The sequence below is a fragment of the Selaginella moellendorffii genome, unplaced genomic scaffold (genome assembly GCF_000143415.4).
Source record: "Selaginella moellendorffii unplaced genomic scaffold, v1.0 SELMOscaffold_31, whole genome shotgun sequence".
NCBI classification, from domain to species: Eukaryota; Viridiplantae; Streptophyta; class Lycopodiopsida; order Selaginellales; family Selaginellaceae; genus Selaginella; species Selaginella moellendorffii.
The window spans coordinates 1,562,254-1,578,267 of record NW_003314292.1 but is presented as its reverse complement, the minus strand read 5'-3'; the positions used below and the strand labels follow the sequence as shown (position 1 = coordinate 1,578,267).

The 16,014-nt window shown below is 47.8% G+C and overlaps 2 protein-coding genes across 4 annotated transcripts; one reads left to right on the top strand and one right to left on the bottom strand.

The window, feature by feature from the left end:
- Positions 1-844: 844 nt before the first annotated feature.
- On the bottom strand, positions 845-8,838 carry LOC9649750. 3 transcript variants are annotated; one of them, XM_024681555.1, is made up of 14 exons: positions 7,587-8,838; positions 6,921-7,518; positions 6,442-6,871; positions 6,236-6,381; positions 3,313-6,180; positions 3,044-3,262; positions 2,787-2,987; positions 2,531-2,734; positions 2,332-2,481; positions 1,933-2,277; positions 1,566-1,872; positions 1,405-1,516; positions 1,179-1,357; positions 845-1,120 (listed from the first exon to the last, which is right to left on the bottom strand). In XM_024681555.1, the coding sequence occupies exons 1-13, from the start codon at positions 8,831-8,833 to the stop codon at positions 1,225-1,227; spliced, it is 6,960 nt and encodes a 2,319-aa protein (XP_024537323.1). In that variant the 5' UTR covers positions 8,834-8,838; the 3' UTR covers positions 845-1,120; positions 1,179-1,224. The 3 variants fall into 3 exon arrangements, with proteins under 3 accessions (XP_024537323.1, XP_024537324.1, XP_024537322.1); XM_024681556.1 differs by having other exon boundaries at positions 845-1,357; positions 7,587-8,208; positions 8,267-8,636; XM_024681554.1 differs by having other exon boundaries at positions 845-1,357.
- A 4,075-nt stretch (positions 8,839-12,913) lies between these two features.
- Positions 12,914-15,834, top strand: LOC9649343 (subtilisin-like protease SBT5.4). The gene is made up of 10 exons (XM_002976713.2): positions 12,914-13,002; positions 13,076-13,164; positions 13,223-13,317; positions 13,380-13,547; positions 13,605-13,698; positions 13,759-14,299; positions 14,358-14,452; positions 14,514-14,865; positions 14,920-15,118; positions 15,183-15,834. The coding sequence occupies exons 1-10, from the start codon at positions 12,928-12,930 to the stop codon at positions 15,740-15,742; spliced, it is 2,268 nt and encodes a 755-aa protein (XP_002976759.1). The 5' UTR covers positions 12,914-12,927; the 3' UTR covers positions 15,743-15,834.
- The last annotated feature ends 180 nt before the right edge of the window (positions 15,835-16,014 follow it).

The following is a 16,014-nucleotide window of genomic DNA, read 5'->3' as shown; positions in this document are numbered from 1 at the left end:
GCCACACTTTCCCTCACATGGATTGTATAAATGCATTCACATTGTCCTCTTATGTGGTTGCTCAAGCAATAGGACGAGAAGGCAGCAACATGATCGTTAAGATCCCAATGTCCGGCTCATAGAAGATAAGCTCCAAGCCTCACTGCAACATGTGAACCTTGCAACATGGATGAGCCATCTTTTCTAGATTCACATCAATTGAGGTGGTGGATCATTAGCTTGCACACAATTCCAAGGTGGAATGATTCCCCTTCTTGGTATCTGTGGCAAAGAGAAAGAACCTGGCTATGGAGATTGCTGCCAGAAACTATAGCTTGCGCTGAGGCCTGAGAAATGTTATAAATACACGTTGAGCAGAGTGGAAGTGAAAACATGCTAGTGCTGTGTCTGAGCAAGATGGAAAATCAAATCACCACAAATGCCCAATGTCAGGACTTGTCATGAAACAGAAATACCACTCTCAAAGAAAACTTGCAAAACACACCTTAAAAGGCTCTAAATGTCTGCAAACTCACCTTCCCTCTAACAAATGTCCCTCTCAGAACTTGGAGCAGACTCAAACAGGGGAAGAACAACATGAAACACAATCACTCTTACACAAAGCAAAGAAGCTGTCATATTGCAAGGAAAGCTCAAGGACTTCCAACCAAATGAAGGACACGGTTTGAGAGAAAGCAGAGCGTGCACACATCCACGCTTTGTGAGCATCACATCTAACACGAGAGTGTCTTGGTCCCAGACTCGGCCTGGCGCGCCACAGACCGGAGGCCTTGTCCCGGAGGTTGTCCTTATTAGCCACTCCAGCCTGGAGATCCAGCTCCTGTGGATCACAATTCAACTCCACTGCGAGAGGAAGATCTGTGGTGACATTCCACCATAAAATCCAGACAGGATCGCTTTGCAGCAGTCCCCCTAAAGGGAAGATAAGCTCCAATGTTGGTGCAAAACACGGTGCTAGATTGACACAACTAACCAATTGTGCAGTTTCATTACCTGCATGGCTTAAAGACAGACCTTAAAGAAAAGAAAAGGCCCAATGCCTGGGCGATCAATTAGAACCTACCAATCAGAGAGAGTTCTCTTTACTGGTTGGTAGAAGAGCAAAGATTATATCTACGATCTGCAAAATCTCCAATAACTGTAGAAAAAAAGAATAAAAACGAATGAAAGTTTTCCACCTGCATCGCTGAAGATGGCCACTTTCTGTTCGGAGCCACTCCCTTTTCAAATCTTCCAGCTCGCTTCCAGCTGCGAGATTTGTCTTGCCGGACTAGCATAAAATCTCTGCAAAAGTGTCAGCACTGCTCTATAAACTTCACCGTCATGCTCTTTGGATGACCATGCTCTGTGATATCCCCTGCGCATTAAAAAGGATTACAACGGAATGGAAGAAGTTTGATTTACCATCGCCAAAGAGGATGCAATTCTTCCGGACACGGCAACTCGCTCAAGACAACTTTCAGCTCGTTATACATCTCGTCTGGAATCCACCGCTGATTAGCATCATCCTCCCTTTCTGCATTACATGGTCAAGGATCGACAAAAATGAAAACAAAGTAGATTACCTCTAGAGAGGCGAGAAAGAACCACCAGCAGAACATTTACCAGGCCAGCCATTCCCGCGTCACCGTCGTAACTCACGGACAACAAAAGCCTGGGAAGCATCGGCTCGAAAGAAGGAAGGCAAGCTCTCTTAGCGTTCAAGTACGTGAAAAGAGACCACCAAGACGTAAAACCTCGTTGTTCGTTTTCTGGCACTGATCCGAGGATCACCGCTGACGAACACCAGCGGAAAAATACGGGAGCGATCGACTCGGTGCCATTTAATTCACTCGTTGCCCACCTCGTGATCGAGCAGAAGCTTTCGTGATCCTGAGATTCAGAAAAGAAGAGAATTCGTTTGCTAAGCTATAAAAGAAAAACGATGTTTACCTGTGTCTCACGCGCTTCAGGTGGTGGACATCGCAACAAGCACTCGAGCGCGCCGAGTCTAGTTTCCCTGTCGCTCAAGAAAGGTTCTGCTTGGACGCTTTGTGCTATGTCGTGCAGACATCGCCAGGACAAGTTGAAAGCCGACTGGTATTTGTTTCTTCGCTGTGAGAGCCTCAACGCGGTGTTTACGATTCGAAACAAAGGCTTGCCACACACGTCCCAGGACGTTGGAGTCACTGTGCTGACGAAATGGAGGAGCATTGACGCGACTTTTGAGAGCTCTTCAGTGCCCTCGGCGAGTAGAAGAGTTTCGATTCCCCTACTTGACAGAAGCAGCTCAATAACCTGCGATGATTGCTTGCTCTTAGAGCTGGCGACAAAAGCAAACTGTTCTTTTACCTGAAAAGACGATTTTGCATCTCCGTCCTCGGAATTGATAGATGGTGCACTCAAAGAGGTGATTGCTAAAGAAGCAAGCCACGAAAGCAGACCAGTGTTATTTATAAGGCTTTTCGCGAACGAAGATATTGCAGCAGCTCTCTTTAAGACCTGTATAAAAAGCTGAGATGAGAATGAGTGGCCAATTAAATTAACTTGCCTTCAAAGTCCATTGCTGAGCAGAGATATCTGCCATTGCCGACGTGCAAAAGCTCATCAGTATCTCAGCTACAAACTGCCGACGATAGATAAGAGCGTCCGCCGATGAAACAAGCCCTGCAATCAGCAGCTTCACAATCCAGTTTCTCTCGCCGCGAGAATTTGTGCTTCCGCTTGTAAACATAGTTTGGAAAAGAGGAATGGCCTGTGAGAAAATCAGCTCTGTTTAAATGAGTAAAAGAAGAAACAACACGTACCTGTAAATCTATGCTGGGGGATCGCAGTATAAACCGATTAACAACAACGTAGTTTGGACTTTCAGGATGCAATAAAATGCAGGAGGCTTCGGCTGCAAACAAAGAGATTACGGATGGTATCCGTTGCCATGGTTGACTGATAGCGTTCTTCATAAACACGAGCAGTGTGTTTATCTGGGACTTTCCTTTAAAACTCTGCACCTGTGATTCATAGAGAAAGAATTTAGAAAACAAGAAAGAACTCACAGGAACTGTACCTCAAGATGCGTGCTAAATGCCACGAGGAGCTCGTAGCCATATTTTCGCATGGCTTCCAAACTGGAGCTCATACTCGCAAACGCAATCGCAAGGAAACCCGACCGTACAAACTCCTCAGCATCGATGCATCCCACAGAGAGAGCATGCATTGCGAACGGCAAGATAAACGCTGGGTCGTAAACTTCCGCGTTCTCTTCTTGTCGAGAATCATCAAATACCTACGGGGCAACAAAAGCATAAATCTCCAAACCAGAGAAAACAATTTTACCTGGACAGTTTCTGGAGTCCACATGTCTCTCTTCATGGGAAAGTGCAACGCCGTGAGGCCACACATCCTCAGATTCAGCGCAAGATCCTCCTTGAACCTACGTTTTCGCATCTCCTCGAGGCTTTCCTGGACTAAATCTTCACCGCCACTCTCCGTCTTGTCTCTCCGCCTCTCCAGAGCAGCGTCACCCCAGAGATAATCCATCTCGCTCATTCCCGAGAACCCGTCACCTTCTGAAGTCTCGATCTCGTGCATCAAACAGAATATCTCCTGGTCGAGAGTGCTTAAAGTTGCACCGTAGGCTACCAAGAGAAGCGATTCCAGCTCCATTGAAGTCTGCCTCGAAGCCTCCCCGACACTGAAGTGTTCTCTGTGACGAACTCGGAACGCGTAGAGCACCCGCAGCAGTCTGACGATATGAAACCTCGCCTCTTCCTCCGAGACCGCGATTGGCACCTCACCCTCACTTCCCCGGTCGTTAAATAGCGAAAGAATTGACGGTATTTCAGTAAGCGCAGTGCCTCTCGCTTTACTCTTCGCCAGCAACGCCTGGACAAACTGCGAATGACCCGTCACGAAGTCCATAACGTCTGTAACCAGCTTGCGAATCTGTGCACCGTCCTCCGCTTTAAACATCTCCAGCAGCTTCACAAACACTCGTTGAAGCGCTCGCATTGCCTCGATCTTGCCAAACCTGAAGCGTAAAAGCGTCTTCGCCATCTTTTTGATCGACTTGTATACGAGCCCCGAGCTGGCAGCTAAAAGCCGCTCCACTGCGTCAGAGCAGGCGCCAAGGAGGCGTTCTTCGAGGAACACCAAACTTCTACTATCTTCATCTTGCTTGCCATCGAACTGCTTGTAGACCGCAGCCATCGTTGAAAGAGAGACGGAGATGAATGTCAACACCTCGGAAGTCGATGATTCATCACCCTGCTCGTGTTGAAGAAGTAGAATCCTCACCAAACTAGCTTTGGCAACCAGCCTGTTTGTCAAGCTTGGAAACGATGAGGCCGTGTCAAGCACCGTTGTATCGTGTAACAGTGAACGAAGTATACGAGACTTCTGCTTCGCTTGAAGAGGACGGATGTCAGCTGCTAGATCCAAGACGCTCACGCTGGTCGCGAGAAAAGACTTCTCATAGTGCTCTTCACCTTGATCCCAGACGCCGGAAGTAGTATCCCAGTCGATAAAACGCTTCGCGAGAAGATCACCGTAGACCTTGCTAAACTGAATGCCGATGTCTTCACTGCAGCCTTTGAAACTTCTGGAGTTCTCGAGAAAGTGCCAAGCCGCCGGTAGAAGTTGCAGAAGATCGCTTTCCGAGACATTAGATCCTTGCTCTGCTGTTTCCAAACTCAAGCCAGCCACCCGACGTCCAAACTCCACCATCATCACCGGGTTCTCTCGCACGAGATGAGTGACAATCTCAGCTTTCACTCTGCTTGCGTTTCGCATGCTGCAGTGCAAGACTTCTACAGGTACGATCGCTGCCAGGAGTTTCGTTGGCAGAAGAACCTTCATAGCCATAAGGAGGCACGAACTCGCAATCTCCAGCGACGATACCATGGCAAGCTCGAGAGTTGCATTGAATATTTGAGCGAGCAGATCTCCATGACTTTCATACCACCGCCTGTCCTCCGATGAGTCTTGACACTTTTGAAAGCCAATGCTCGAAAGATAAAAGGCCACCAGCTGATACGAAACCATCTCGGGCAACGACGATTTTTCTCCGGACGTAGTTTTGGAAACCACTTTGCTTAGGACCGCATCCATGAGCCTCACGAACAAGTCCCGGTTGAGATACGGCGCCAGGGTCGAGATAAACAACAGTGATGCCGAAGGGACGACTTGTTTCCCTTCGGAAAGACTTTCTTCCAGCTCTGCGATGAATGTTTCCGTAGCTCGTTGAGTCAGAACCTCGCAATAACTACGTAAGGAGTCCCCGGAGTGTGATAACAAGAGTTCGAGCAAGAGAAGAACGTGATAGTTTAGCGGATGTAGCGACTTCATAAAAGTTCCCATCATCTGTTTTAGCTCGTCATGGCCAGCTGAAGGACAGATTTTCCACTGAAGCTGCTCCTGGATTTGCGTCTCCTTTGATAGAAACTGGACACTGATCACGGGATGAGAGAAGACGTCTTTCGCTAGTTGCTCCATGTCACCCGGTTGTAGTCTCTGGCTCAAGGCTACCATTGCTCCCAGCAACTTAAAAAGAGCGTCGTACTGCCTTGACCCCCGGGCATACTCGTCGTTGATACTATGCAAGAGCATTCGAATGGAAATTATAACTTCGGCGTCCGATAAGCGTGATATAGCTTCCAGCAGCATACTCTCCATCAGTGGGACGTTCAAGAACTTCCCATGGTTATAACACGCAGCCCGAAACAGGACCGTGAACGAGCACTGTCGAAGTAGAGAAGACAGTAAATGTACCTGGTGACCGTCGGTCTCCATAGAGACCGGGTCCGCAGAAAACAAGTCTGGCACCTCGGATAAAACTTCAGGATATGCTCCAATAAGAGACTTAAGAACTGTAAAATCACCGGCGAAGGTAGCGTTGAATACTTCCAGGAGCTGGTGAAAATTCGCGATGAGCTCCGTAGGATGAACGCAATACAAAGACCTTGCAAACGCAAAGGCTTTGACGGCGCTTGGAGTAGACTCGTCTTCGCGGCACGTTTCCAAGAGATCTTGCAGCTTGCTAAACGAACAAGTTTCCCTCCGGGAAACACTCTTCTTTCTTTCCGAAACAGAAGTAGCCGCAAGTGAACGCAGCAACAGTTTCAGCGCAGTCCACTCGCACGCATTTGGCTCACAGTTGCTGCTCAGCATTGCCGTGATAACCATCGCCAAACTGCGAGGGTACACCTATGTCGATCAACGCTTTAGCTATCAAAAAGTAAAACAAAGAACAAGGACCAACCTGAGAATGTAAAAGCAAATCTAAAACATTCGCGAGGTAAGCTGATATAGCTGCCTTTTGAGGTATCTTTAAGCTCTTGGCCTCAGGACGGGCAAGACGCACGAACGCATCCAATGAGCAGACAACCAAAGGTCCAAATTCATCACCTAGAGAACAGAAACTTAGCAGTAAGTACACGTTTCAAAGCAAAGCAGTGGCTTACCCACCAGTTCCTTTCGTGAGTAGAGAATGCAGCTGGTCCATATACTTGTAGAGGTTTCTCCCGACGTTCAGCACCAGGTCACACAGGAATGTAGCGATGGTCTCGTCCAAGCTACCATTCGGCCAACCAGGCAAGTTGTGAAGCCAAACCGAGATCTCGTACGGGTTGTTTTCAAACGCACCAGTGCTGAGCAACGCTTCGTCCAGAAGAACGTGAGCTTTCTGGCGTAACTCAACGGTTTTCAAGCTTACCACTAGCCTGGTCAGCAGCTTGGAACTTGTGTAAAGACCATCCCCCAGCGCGCCTGAGCGTCTTGCTAACAGCAACAGTGCCACAAGAGAGTGCTGCTGAGACGAACTAAGGCACTTCGCGTCCTCTGGTACGAACTTGAGAGGATCGAAGTTGATGTCTCTTAGCGCAAGAGGCAGAACAACCTACAGTATGCACGTCAATTACCAAGTAAAATGGAAAGCATTTGTTTACCAAGTACGCACGGAAGACATCGAGTAGCTTAGCTTGCAAGAAGGTCGTGCCATCTTCTTCTTCGGCAAAGTCTTCTCCCCATATCTCCTTCAATCTTGTCAAGCTTGCTTCCTTGTGCTCAAGCTTTACTGCGATGCCGCTGGTAGATTTCAACCTCTTCTTCACGCCATCTTCATGAGAATCGTCGCGTTTCCTCTTGGAGCCTGTGGTGCTTTTAAACGAGGAATGCACAGATACCAGAGTCTGACCATCTGGTAAGACCGTCCTCGCCTTGTCTTGGATGTAGGTTCCAAGTTTCATCCAATCTTCTGAAAACTCGGAGCCTTGTCGTCTACTTTGTATGGCTTGCAGCAGCCTCTCCAGCACCGCAAGTACTTCCAGCAACAGCTTCAAACAGGCATGCGTCACCATACTGTCGTCGTGAAGAAGGGCCCTGTTGACCAATGGCCGTGAAAACGCTTGCGGCAAAACCCGACGAAGGCAGCTCTGTACTACAGACGATTCAGTTGACGGAGGTGCCGTTCCAGAGTATCTGTCGAATGGTGTTTCGGCATTTGCGATTCTCACCAAGGAAGATACAAGCGACATAGCGGAGAACCTGGAAGACGAGAAAGCAAAAGATACTCCAGTTAGGACGAAGACAATCCATAAAAGCGATTACTCTACCAGGTTGTGGACGTCCGAGGTTCCAAAGAATAAGGAAACGCATCAATGTAAGCAGCCGCTAGCAGTGGCCTGGCATTTGCAATAGCGAGTAGAAGCTCCCTGTGAGTATCCAGCTCTGAGGCCTTGAGCTTCAGCATTAACCTGAGCAATCTCCCGGCTCCACCTCCATACTGTCCACTACTCTTGTGAAACTCGTCCCACGAAGAACCACTGGGACAAATCCCATGCCTCGGATCCGTGCAAACCGCCAGCAGAATTTCCTGCGCGACATCCACTGCTTCCGATGGCCTCTCTCGAGCAGTAATCTTCTGGAGCTGCTCCAAGGAAGCATCACCAAAGAGAGCCACTTGGATGCCTTGCGGAACCAAAGAAGAAGCGTGTAGCACCTTTCGCTTGAAAATGGAGAGCACGCGAGTGACTGTGTCGTCGTCATCGCTCGCGAGGCCGTGGAGAACTCCGGCGTAGAGGACGCGTTTCTGGAGAATCCACCTGAGCAGACCTGAATCCCCCGCCACCAAGAACGACAGAGCGAAATCGATGAAGAAAGCTCGAGTTGGAAGCTTGAGAGTGTTGTCACCTTTGGAAGAAGACGAAGCGATCGAGGATTGCTGCTTGCTCTTGGCTGTATTCCTGGCGAGTTTCTTCAGAGCTTCCAGCGAGAAATCAAACTTGGACGCTACCTGCTTGGCGATAAGCTTCCCTCGCGACACGATCGCCGACATGAGACACAGAGCACCGTTCTCTCGACTCCTCTGCCCCGACGAGAGATGCGAGTAGACATCGCTGAGCTTCGTTTGCACGATCCACAGCGCGAATTTGTCGAGCCTGAGCTGCACTGCCAGCGATCTCTTCCCTTCTTCCCCATCTCTGGAAGAACAAGAGCTCGATCTCTCTCTCAATCCCGCCGGGTGACGAAATACCTCGGCAAGAACCACGAGAGTGGACACGGCAATGCGAGCTTTGGGCCCGGCCTCGATCGCATTCTTGAGCTCCACGCATTTGGGAGACGCGAGCACATAATCTACCAAGAACTCACCCCCGCCATCGCCATCGCCATCGCCATCGCTCTGGAGGATCCTGCGCATTCTCCCCAGGGCCGATGATTGCTGCTCCTCGGCCTTGGACGACAATCCCATCACCACTTCCAGCATCTGGTTGCTCACCATCCCTGTCACGACCCCGTCCATCACCGGTCGCTGTATTCCCTGCTGCGCAATCCCCTCCCCCTCCTCTTCGTCGTCCTCCATTGCCTAAAACCCTAGACCACAGTTTAGGGTTCTAAGAATTTAAAGATTGAGGCTATTCACATTGTCTAACCATTGGGATGAATTACCTTCTTGCTTTCAAGGACTCGTTCCATAGGTCCTCTTTGAAGCTCTTTCCAAACGTTGGCCTCCACAGCAATCGGCAGCCACCGTGACCAGCGCTCGCTGGTTTCACTCCTCACGGGTCACACAGTGGCTACTCCAGCGTTGGCACGAGTACCCCACTCTTTGGAGACCGCATAGGTGTGCTTCATCTCCCAATCCGCATTGCGGCATGTCCCGGTTGCCAATCAAGGAGGCGATGGTTTCATGTTTGCTTTGATTTCTTCACTAGAGATGCGCCATCCTCCAAAGGGATCCAACTTCGTCACCTTGGGCCTGAACAGATTATTCGGTTGGCGGTGGTGCCGTTCCATTCGGCATTTGCAATTATCACCAAGGAAGATACGAGCGACTTAGCCGAGAACCTGAAAAACGAGAAAGCAAAAGAAGCTTGAGAGTGTTGTCACCTTTGCTTGCTCTCGCCTGGATTCCTGGCGAGTTCTCCAGCGAGAAATCGAACTTGGATTATAAGCCTCCCTCCCGACACGATCGGGCACAGAGCGCCATTCGCTCGGCTCCTCTGCCCCAAGCGAGTAGACATTGCTCAGCTTCGCTTGCGCGATACAGAGGGCGAATTTGAGCTGTTCCGAAAATCCCGACCTCTCTTTCAATCCGAACTTCCTCGGCGAGATTCGATCGCATTCTTGAGCCTCACGCATTTTGCGAGCACATAATCGCCATCGCCATCCTTCGCATTCTCCCTAGCAATTTGTTAACATATTCTGCGTAGATTCTCTGCTATATCATTTTAAGGTTTAGGTCTTGCCTGACAGAGACATGGAACGAAACAGTATTAAGAATGCTAAGAATGTCAAGTGTGCAATAGATCAGCTGCCGGATGAAGTTCTCGCTGAAATTCTATCTCGGGTGAGTAACAAGTGTGGGGAGGATGGAAACTATGCTGGCTATTGCTTAGTTTGTAAGAGGTGGAACGGTGTTGGTAAGAAGGTTGGACTGGATGTGTCAATCGATTTGAGCCCACTGCTTTATAAGGAGTTGCAGGCTTGGCAAGGAATGCGTCTCAAACTGGGTCGGATCCGGACGCTCACCATCGACAAGTATCACTGGCACTTGCACAACGATTACTCGTGGCTAGCAGGTTTAAGCAAGTGCCTCGAGGAGATTACGATCGATGGTGGCCCGCTGGAACTTGTTGAGCACTTCTTTGATCTCGAGTGTCTTTCCAAGTGTTCCAAGCTCAAATACATGTCTTTAGCCAGAGTTGATGTTCGTAAGGTCAACTATGGGGACCGGAAGTTAGCGGTGTCATTCCCGGCACTCACTTGCTGTATCCTCGAGAGGGTCACTGGTATTAATCTTCAGCAGCTACTGGGTTCTTGTCCAAGGCTAGAAAGGCTGGAGGCGGAGATGTATGCGTTCAATGGGTTACTGTGCTCGGCGAGCTTGAGAGAGTTGAGGCTGGAGGCAGAAGCTGGCGGAGATTTCGAGTTGGACTTTCCAGATCTGGAGGCTGCCTTTGTAGGTGATTGCATGAAGCTGGAGTTGAAAGCTCCACGTTTCAAACGTCTCTCGCTTGGTTGTTGCCAAGAGCTCGTTAGCTTGGACGTAGGCAGCCCATTGCAGAGCCTGGAGCTCTACAGCTCGTCTGGTTTTCGAACGGCTGCAGCTGTGGACAAGAGACACTTTGAGTGCCTCAGGCTGAAAACCCATGGATCGGTGACAGGAGGATATTGTGCGCACAAGGTGGCCAAGGAAATATTGGTATTGCCGCAGATGAGGGAATGCAAGGAGCTGTCTATAAGTGGATGCCGTTGTCACCTGTGGAAGTGTTCCAAGACGGATCAGTTGGTCTACAGACATGAGAGAGCAGTGTCCATCTCTTACAAGCTAAGGAAAGTCTGCATTGAAGACAACAAAGACTCAGTGTTGGGGAGAGAGCTGGAGGAGATGTTGGCCACACTTGTCAAGCAGTGTCCAGCATTAGAAGCTCTTGAAGTGGCGGGGGCTCCTGATGAACAACTTCTAAGCAAGTTGAGGGTGTCCTCGAGCTCCACTCCTCATTCAAGGCAGGAATGTTTGGACACAGGGGTGCAATCCAGGAGATGTTTGGACACACAGGTCCATGTTTCCAAGCTGAGAATAAGATTGCTCAGAGACTCAACTCCAGAAGCTATTTCCTGCGATTAAGACTGGTTGTAATTAGCAAGCACACATACACACAACAACTCCAATGGGGGTTTTGGTGGGAAAACCAGCTTAAACTACTAATTAGTGTTTTTGTATTTTTGAATATCCATAAGAAATTATAAAATGTTTATAATTTATAATCTTTCTTAAATTCCAAGTAAATTTGATTAGTAGTCTACATATAGTTCTTCTTTTATACTTTACCACATTTTTTTTATACTCTTCCTTAAATTAAGATCAAGGGATATGATGGGACTAGACTTTTGGTACAATTGTTCCTTTTTTGATGCTTACAATATGGTCTTTGGAAAACACTCTTCACACACATAACTTTTGGGCAAAAAACCAAAGCAATTTTAGTAGAAATTACATAATATTTTTGGCCATTAAAACCTAGTTTATACAAAGACATTTGCATTCATGAGCACAATTCCTTTTTATAATGGACATGGTTATTTTAAATTCTATTATCACAATGCATATGAGAGATTGCCATACAAATCATCATGCTCCACAAGATAATGTTATTGTCTTCTAGTTTGTCGAAACCTTTTTTCATGTTAAGAGTGTTCCAATAACAAGCTAAAATAACTCAGGAGATAGATTAATAAATAATATTTTAATGCCATTTTAAAGGAAATTATATTACAAGATAATCCTATATATTTACAATTTATAATTAGTATTTAATTAAAATAAAAAATTAGTAGTTTAGAGTAGTAAGGGTGGCTGACTCCATTAGTCATTTTCTTGTTGCCAACAGCCAAATGGTGTGTAAATGTTAGCACATTTTAATAGATTAAGGCTAGTATTCATTAGAAAATTCTTATAAGAAAATGATATAATTATTAAGATAATTTTTTATTAGAATATTCCTTTTCCAAAGGAAACAAGGAAGAAAATTATTACTATAGTTTTAAAATTGGTTTACAATAACATTTATTTTGCATGTAGAGCTAGTAAGGTAAAGCTCAAGCTCTATTTTATTAATAAAAAAGTTTATTTTCTCTTAAGTTTTTCATGAATTGACAAAACCATTTTCATGGTTCTTTTGTCCCAAATGATTTTTGTCCATGTTTCTGGATGCATAAACTCTCTAGATTGCATGACAAAAAGGAACGAGTGTAAGTTCTTGCAAGTGGGGATAACATTAGGAAGGAATCATGCCTTGTTTATATTACTGCTTTCTTATGCTTTGCCACGAGCCATGGTCAGTCATGACCTGTGGTCTCGCTTGGTCTTGCCATGGTCAGCCTATGGCTTTGGCTATGGCACTAGCAAGCACTGGCTTAGCTGCGACCCTGGCCCCATGGCCAGCCTTGCTTGGAGAAAATTTCTGCATGTCTTGAATTTGCCCGCACTGGGCAAATGCTGTGATCCGCTCCAATCCGCGAGAATATACCCTTTTCCGGCAAGATGATTCGTCGAGAGGCTTCCATGTAGGTAGTAGGAGCCATCAATATGGAATAAATCTAAAAGTATCTAAAAGGATATGCCTCTAGGGCAAGGATTATCCTGGGCGGGAATGTGAGGACAATCTGGGGCGTGGCGTGCTGTTCGTGGATCGCGATTCTCCAACAGCCGGATCATCTTGGTATGCGTCTAGTTACGGCCGATCAAAGTCGTCTGAATCGTGTCTTCCTTTTGGATTGATGCCCACGGATCGTTTTCGATTGTGTCGCATGCTATTAAACGAAGATGGGGATTTCCAGCCCCCCGACTGTGACTAGCGCACCGATCGATGGAAGGAAGGCTTTCTTACGCTGCTCCTTTCCGGGCTATAAAATGGGCAGGCACGGCCACTGCTTGGTATCAGATCGAGCAGCATGGAAGCCCGAGCACTGTTTCTTTCTGCTGCGACTCTCCTGTTTATCCTTTTCGCCCGAGCACGATCGGCCGAGGTAGATGGAAACTCCAATGTTCATAGATAGTGCTTGGATGGATATTTTTCTCACTTGTTCCTTTGGTCCACAGGTTTATATCGTTTACTTGGGTGCTGTTCGCAATTCTTCTCACGATCTCCTCGAAACGCACCACAACTTGCTCGCGACGGTTTTCGACGAGTAAATGCTGTGTTCTTCCTCTGGATCTTACATTGTTTGCTTCATTTCTGTGCTGTAGTGTGGATGCCGCAAGGGAGTCTGTGCTCTACAGCTACAGCCGATTCAATGCCTTTGCTGCCAAGCTCGAGCCACACCAAGCTACTGCACTGGAAAGTGAGGATTTTCTTGCAAGCTCTTTTGGTCTTTGTGTCGCTGCTGACATTTCATCGCTTCAGAAATGCCTGGCGTCGTATCCGTGTTTGAGAGCCAAGTAAGCTACGTCCAAACCACGCGATCGTGGGAATTTCTTGGTCTCGAGGACGAGCAAGGAAATGTTCCACAAAACTCACTCTGGTCATCTACGAATTATGGTCAGGACATCATTGTTGGTGTTATTGACACAGGTAGTTTTGTGCTTTCTTTCTTCAAGAACCGAAGGGCTAAAGTTTGATAGCTTACAGGGATATGGCCGGAGTCACCTAGCTTCGATGATTCAGTGTTTACTCCAAAGCCGGCACGATGGAAAGGAACTTGTGTTGGCGTTCCCTGCAACAAGTATGCCAGGACGTTTGGAAGTTCTGTTTTCTGATACGTGTTTCTTTTGTTTCCTCTCAGAAAACTAATAGGTGCTCAGTACTTTTTAAAAGGAAATGAGGCACAGAGGGGACCGATTAAACCGCCTGAGCAGAGGTCGCCTCGCGATGTTGCTGGTCACGGAACGCACGTCGCTTCTACTGCTGCGGGAATGCCCGTGTCTGGGGCCAACAAAAATGGACAGGCGAGCGGAGTTGCCAAAGGTGGTGCTCCGCTGGCCCGACTCGCCATCTACAAAGTCATCTGGAACGAAGTCGTCGTGGATGCGGATCTTCTCGCGGCCATTGATGCCGCACTGACCGATGGAGTCGATGTCATCAACCTCTCTCTCGGCAAAAAGATATCCACAGCCCCGTATTTTGCGTACCTCCAAGATGCATTATCTATCGGTGGATTTCATGCTGTCCAGGCCGGAGTTCCCGTGATCGTAGCTGGTGGAAATGAGGGCCCGGCTGGTTATACTGTAGTGAACATCGCGCCTTGGGTTCTTACAGTCGCGGCAAGCACTGTAGATCGTTATATTTCGAGCTATGTCGTCTTGGGAGACAACCAAGTGTTTAGCGTAAGCATCGGAGCTTTTGAGTTTGATTGCTCGCGTTTTTACGTTTTGCTTTTTGCAGGGAGTGAGCTGGTCAAGAAGTTCTCTTCCGGCGAATCGCTCCTATCCGCTTGTGTACGCAGCAGACATCTCAGCTGTATCAAACATCACAGCAGCGTAAGCCTTACAACTTCAACATGGAACATCCCTCGTTATGAAAAATATTTCTTTCTTGCAGCACGCTTTGCCTTCCAGGCACGCTCAATCCAGCCAAGGCACAGGGACAAATCGTGCTCTGCCGTTCTGGCCAAAACGATGGTGATGATAAAGGTGAAACTGTGCGACGAGCTGGCGGAGCTGGAATGATTATGGAAAATCCTAAGAACCTGAGGTCTGAAGCTAAGCCTAGTCTTCCTGCTACTCATGTTGGTAGTAAGGCTGCGGAGGCCATATACGACTACATACAACGCACTCAGTCTCCAGTCGTGAGCCTTACTCTAGGACGTACACAGCTTGGATACAAGCCGGCTCCTGTGATGGGAAGTTTTTCGTCCCGAGGTCCCAATACAATCACTCCAGACATTCTCAAGGTACTCTACACTCTTTTTCATCTTCCTTGCGAAACTTACTTGATGCTTTGGCAGCCCGATGTCACAGCTCCTGGTGTGCAAATTCTGGCAGCCTGGACCGGCCTTAAAGGGTCCCAGTTTGAGTTTGAGTCCGGGACTTCTATGGCCTCTCCACACGTTACCGGTGTCGCTGCTTTGCTGAGAAGTCTGTATCCAAGGAACGCAAGGAACGCATGGAGTGTCGCGGCCATAATGTCAGCTATCATGACAACTGGTAAGTCCCATGGTTTTCCGCTTCATTTCATCGCTGATTTCAAATGCTTTCTCGTGTGCTTTAGCAACGATTCAAGACAACGAAAAGAGCATTATCAAGGATTACAACTTCAGAACCGCCACTCCTTTCCAGTTTGGAAACGGGCATATAGTTCCCAACGCGGCTGCTGATCCGGGCCTCGTTTACGGCGCCGGCGCTCAAGACTACGCTGAGTTTCTGTGCACGACAGGGTACAGCAGCAGCACGATCCAGCAAGTTCTTGGAGTCGCGGCCAGCTGCACCACGGCGATTAGAAGAGGCTGCGACTTAAACAGGCCATCGGTGGCGATATCCAACTTGAGGGGCCAGATATCAGTGTGGCGGAGTGTGACTTTCGTCGGAAGGTCTCCAGCGACGTTCCAGATTTACATCTCAGAGCCTCCGGGCGTGGGAGTGAGAGCGAATCCATCCCAGCTCAGCTTCACGAGCTATGGCGAGACTGCTTGGTTCCAGCTCTCGTTTACGGTAAGGCAGCCTTCCAGTGACTACTCGTTTGGCTGGTTCGTGTGGAGCGATGGCATCCGCCAAGTGAGGAGCTCCATTGCTGTCCAAGGAATAAGCACAGCGTCAGTGGCAGTGGAGTAAAGATTAAATTATAGATATAAACTTTGGCTATATGTTTTAACCTATAATCATACTAATGTGAATAATAATAATTATTATTATTATAGTTAAAAGGGCCTCAAAGCTACAAAGCAAAGGCACGTAACAATATAATGAGAGGTGGATGGTAAGCTCAATGTCACAAATTAGGCAAATCATTCTATGTTAGACTAGAATTCCTGGATCAAACTTCCGCCTTATGGAACCCAGGTTGACTTCTCTCAGGCAAAATACTTTTCGTTGTCAGAGTGAAC

Bases quoted from the DNA above. Each gene is read 5' to 3' on its own strand.
- LOC9649750 (XM_024681554.1), bottom strand. From the start codon at position 8,833: ATGGAGGACGACGAAGAGGAGGGGGAGGGGATTGCGCAGCAGGGAATA. The intron at 2,988-3,043 runs GTACAGTTCCTG...TATGAATCACAG, and splicing joins CATTTAGCACGCATCTTGAG to GTGCAGAGTTTTAAAGGAAA. The intron at 2,278-2,331 runs GTAAAAGAACAG...CAATCATCGCAG, and splicing joins ATGCAAAATCGTCTTTTCAG to GTTATTGAGCTGCTTCTGTC.
- LOC9649343 (XM_002976713.2), top strand. From the start codon at position 12,928: ATGGAAGCCCGAGCACTGTTTCTTTCTGCTGCGACTCTCCTGTTTATC. The intron at 13,548-13,604 runs GTAGTTTTGTGC...GATAGCTTACAG, and splicing joins TGTTGGTGTTATTGACACAG to GGATATGGCCGGAGTCACCT. The intron at 15,119-15,182 runs GTAAGTCCCATG...CGTGTGCTTTAG, and splicing joins GTCAGCTATCATGACAACTG to CAACGATTCAAGACAACGAA.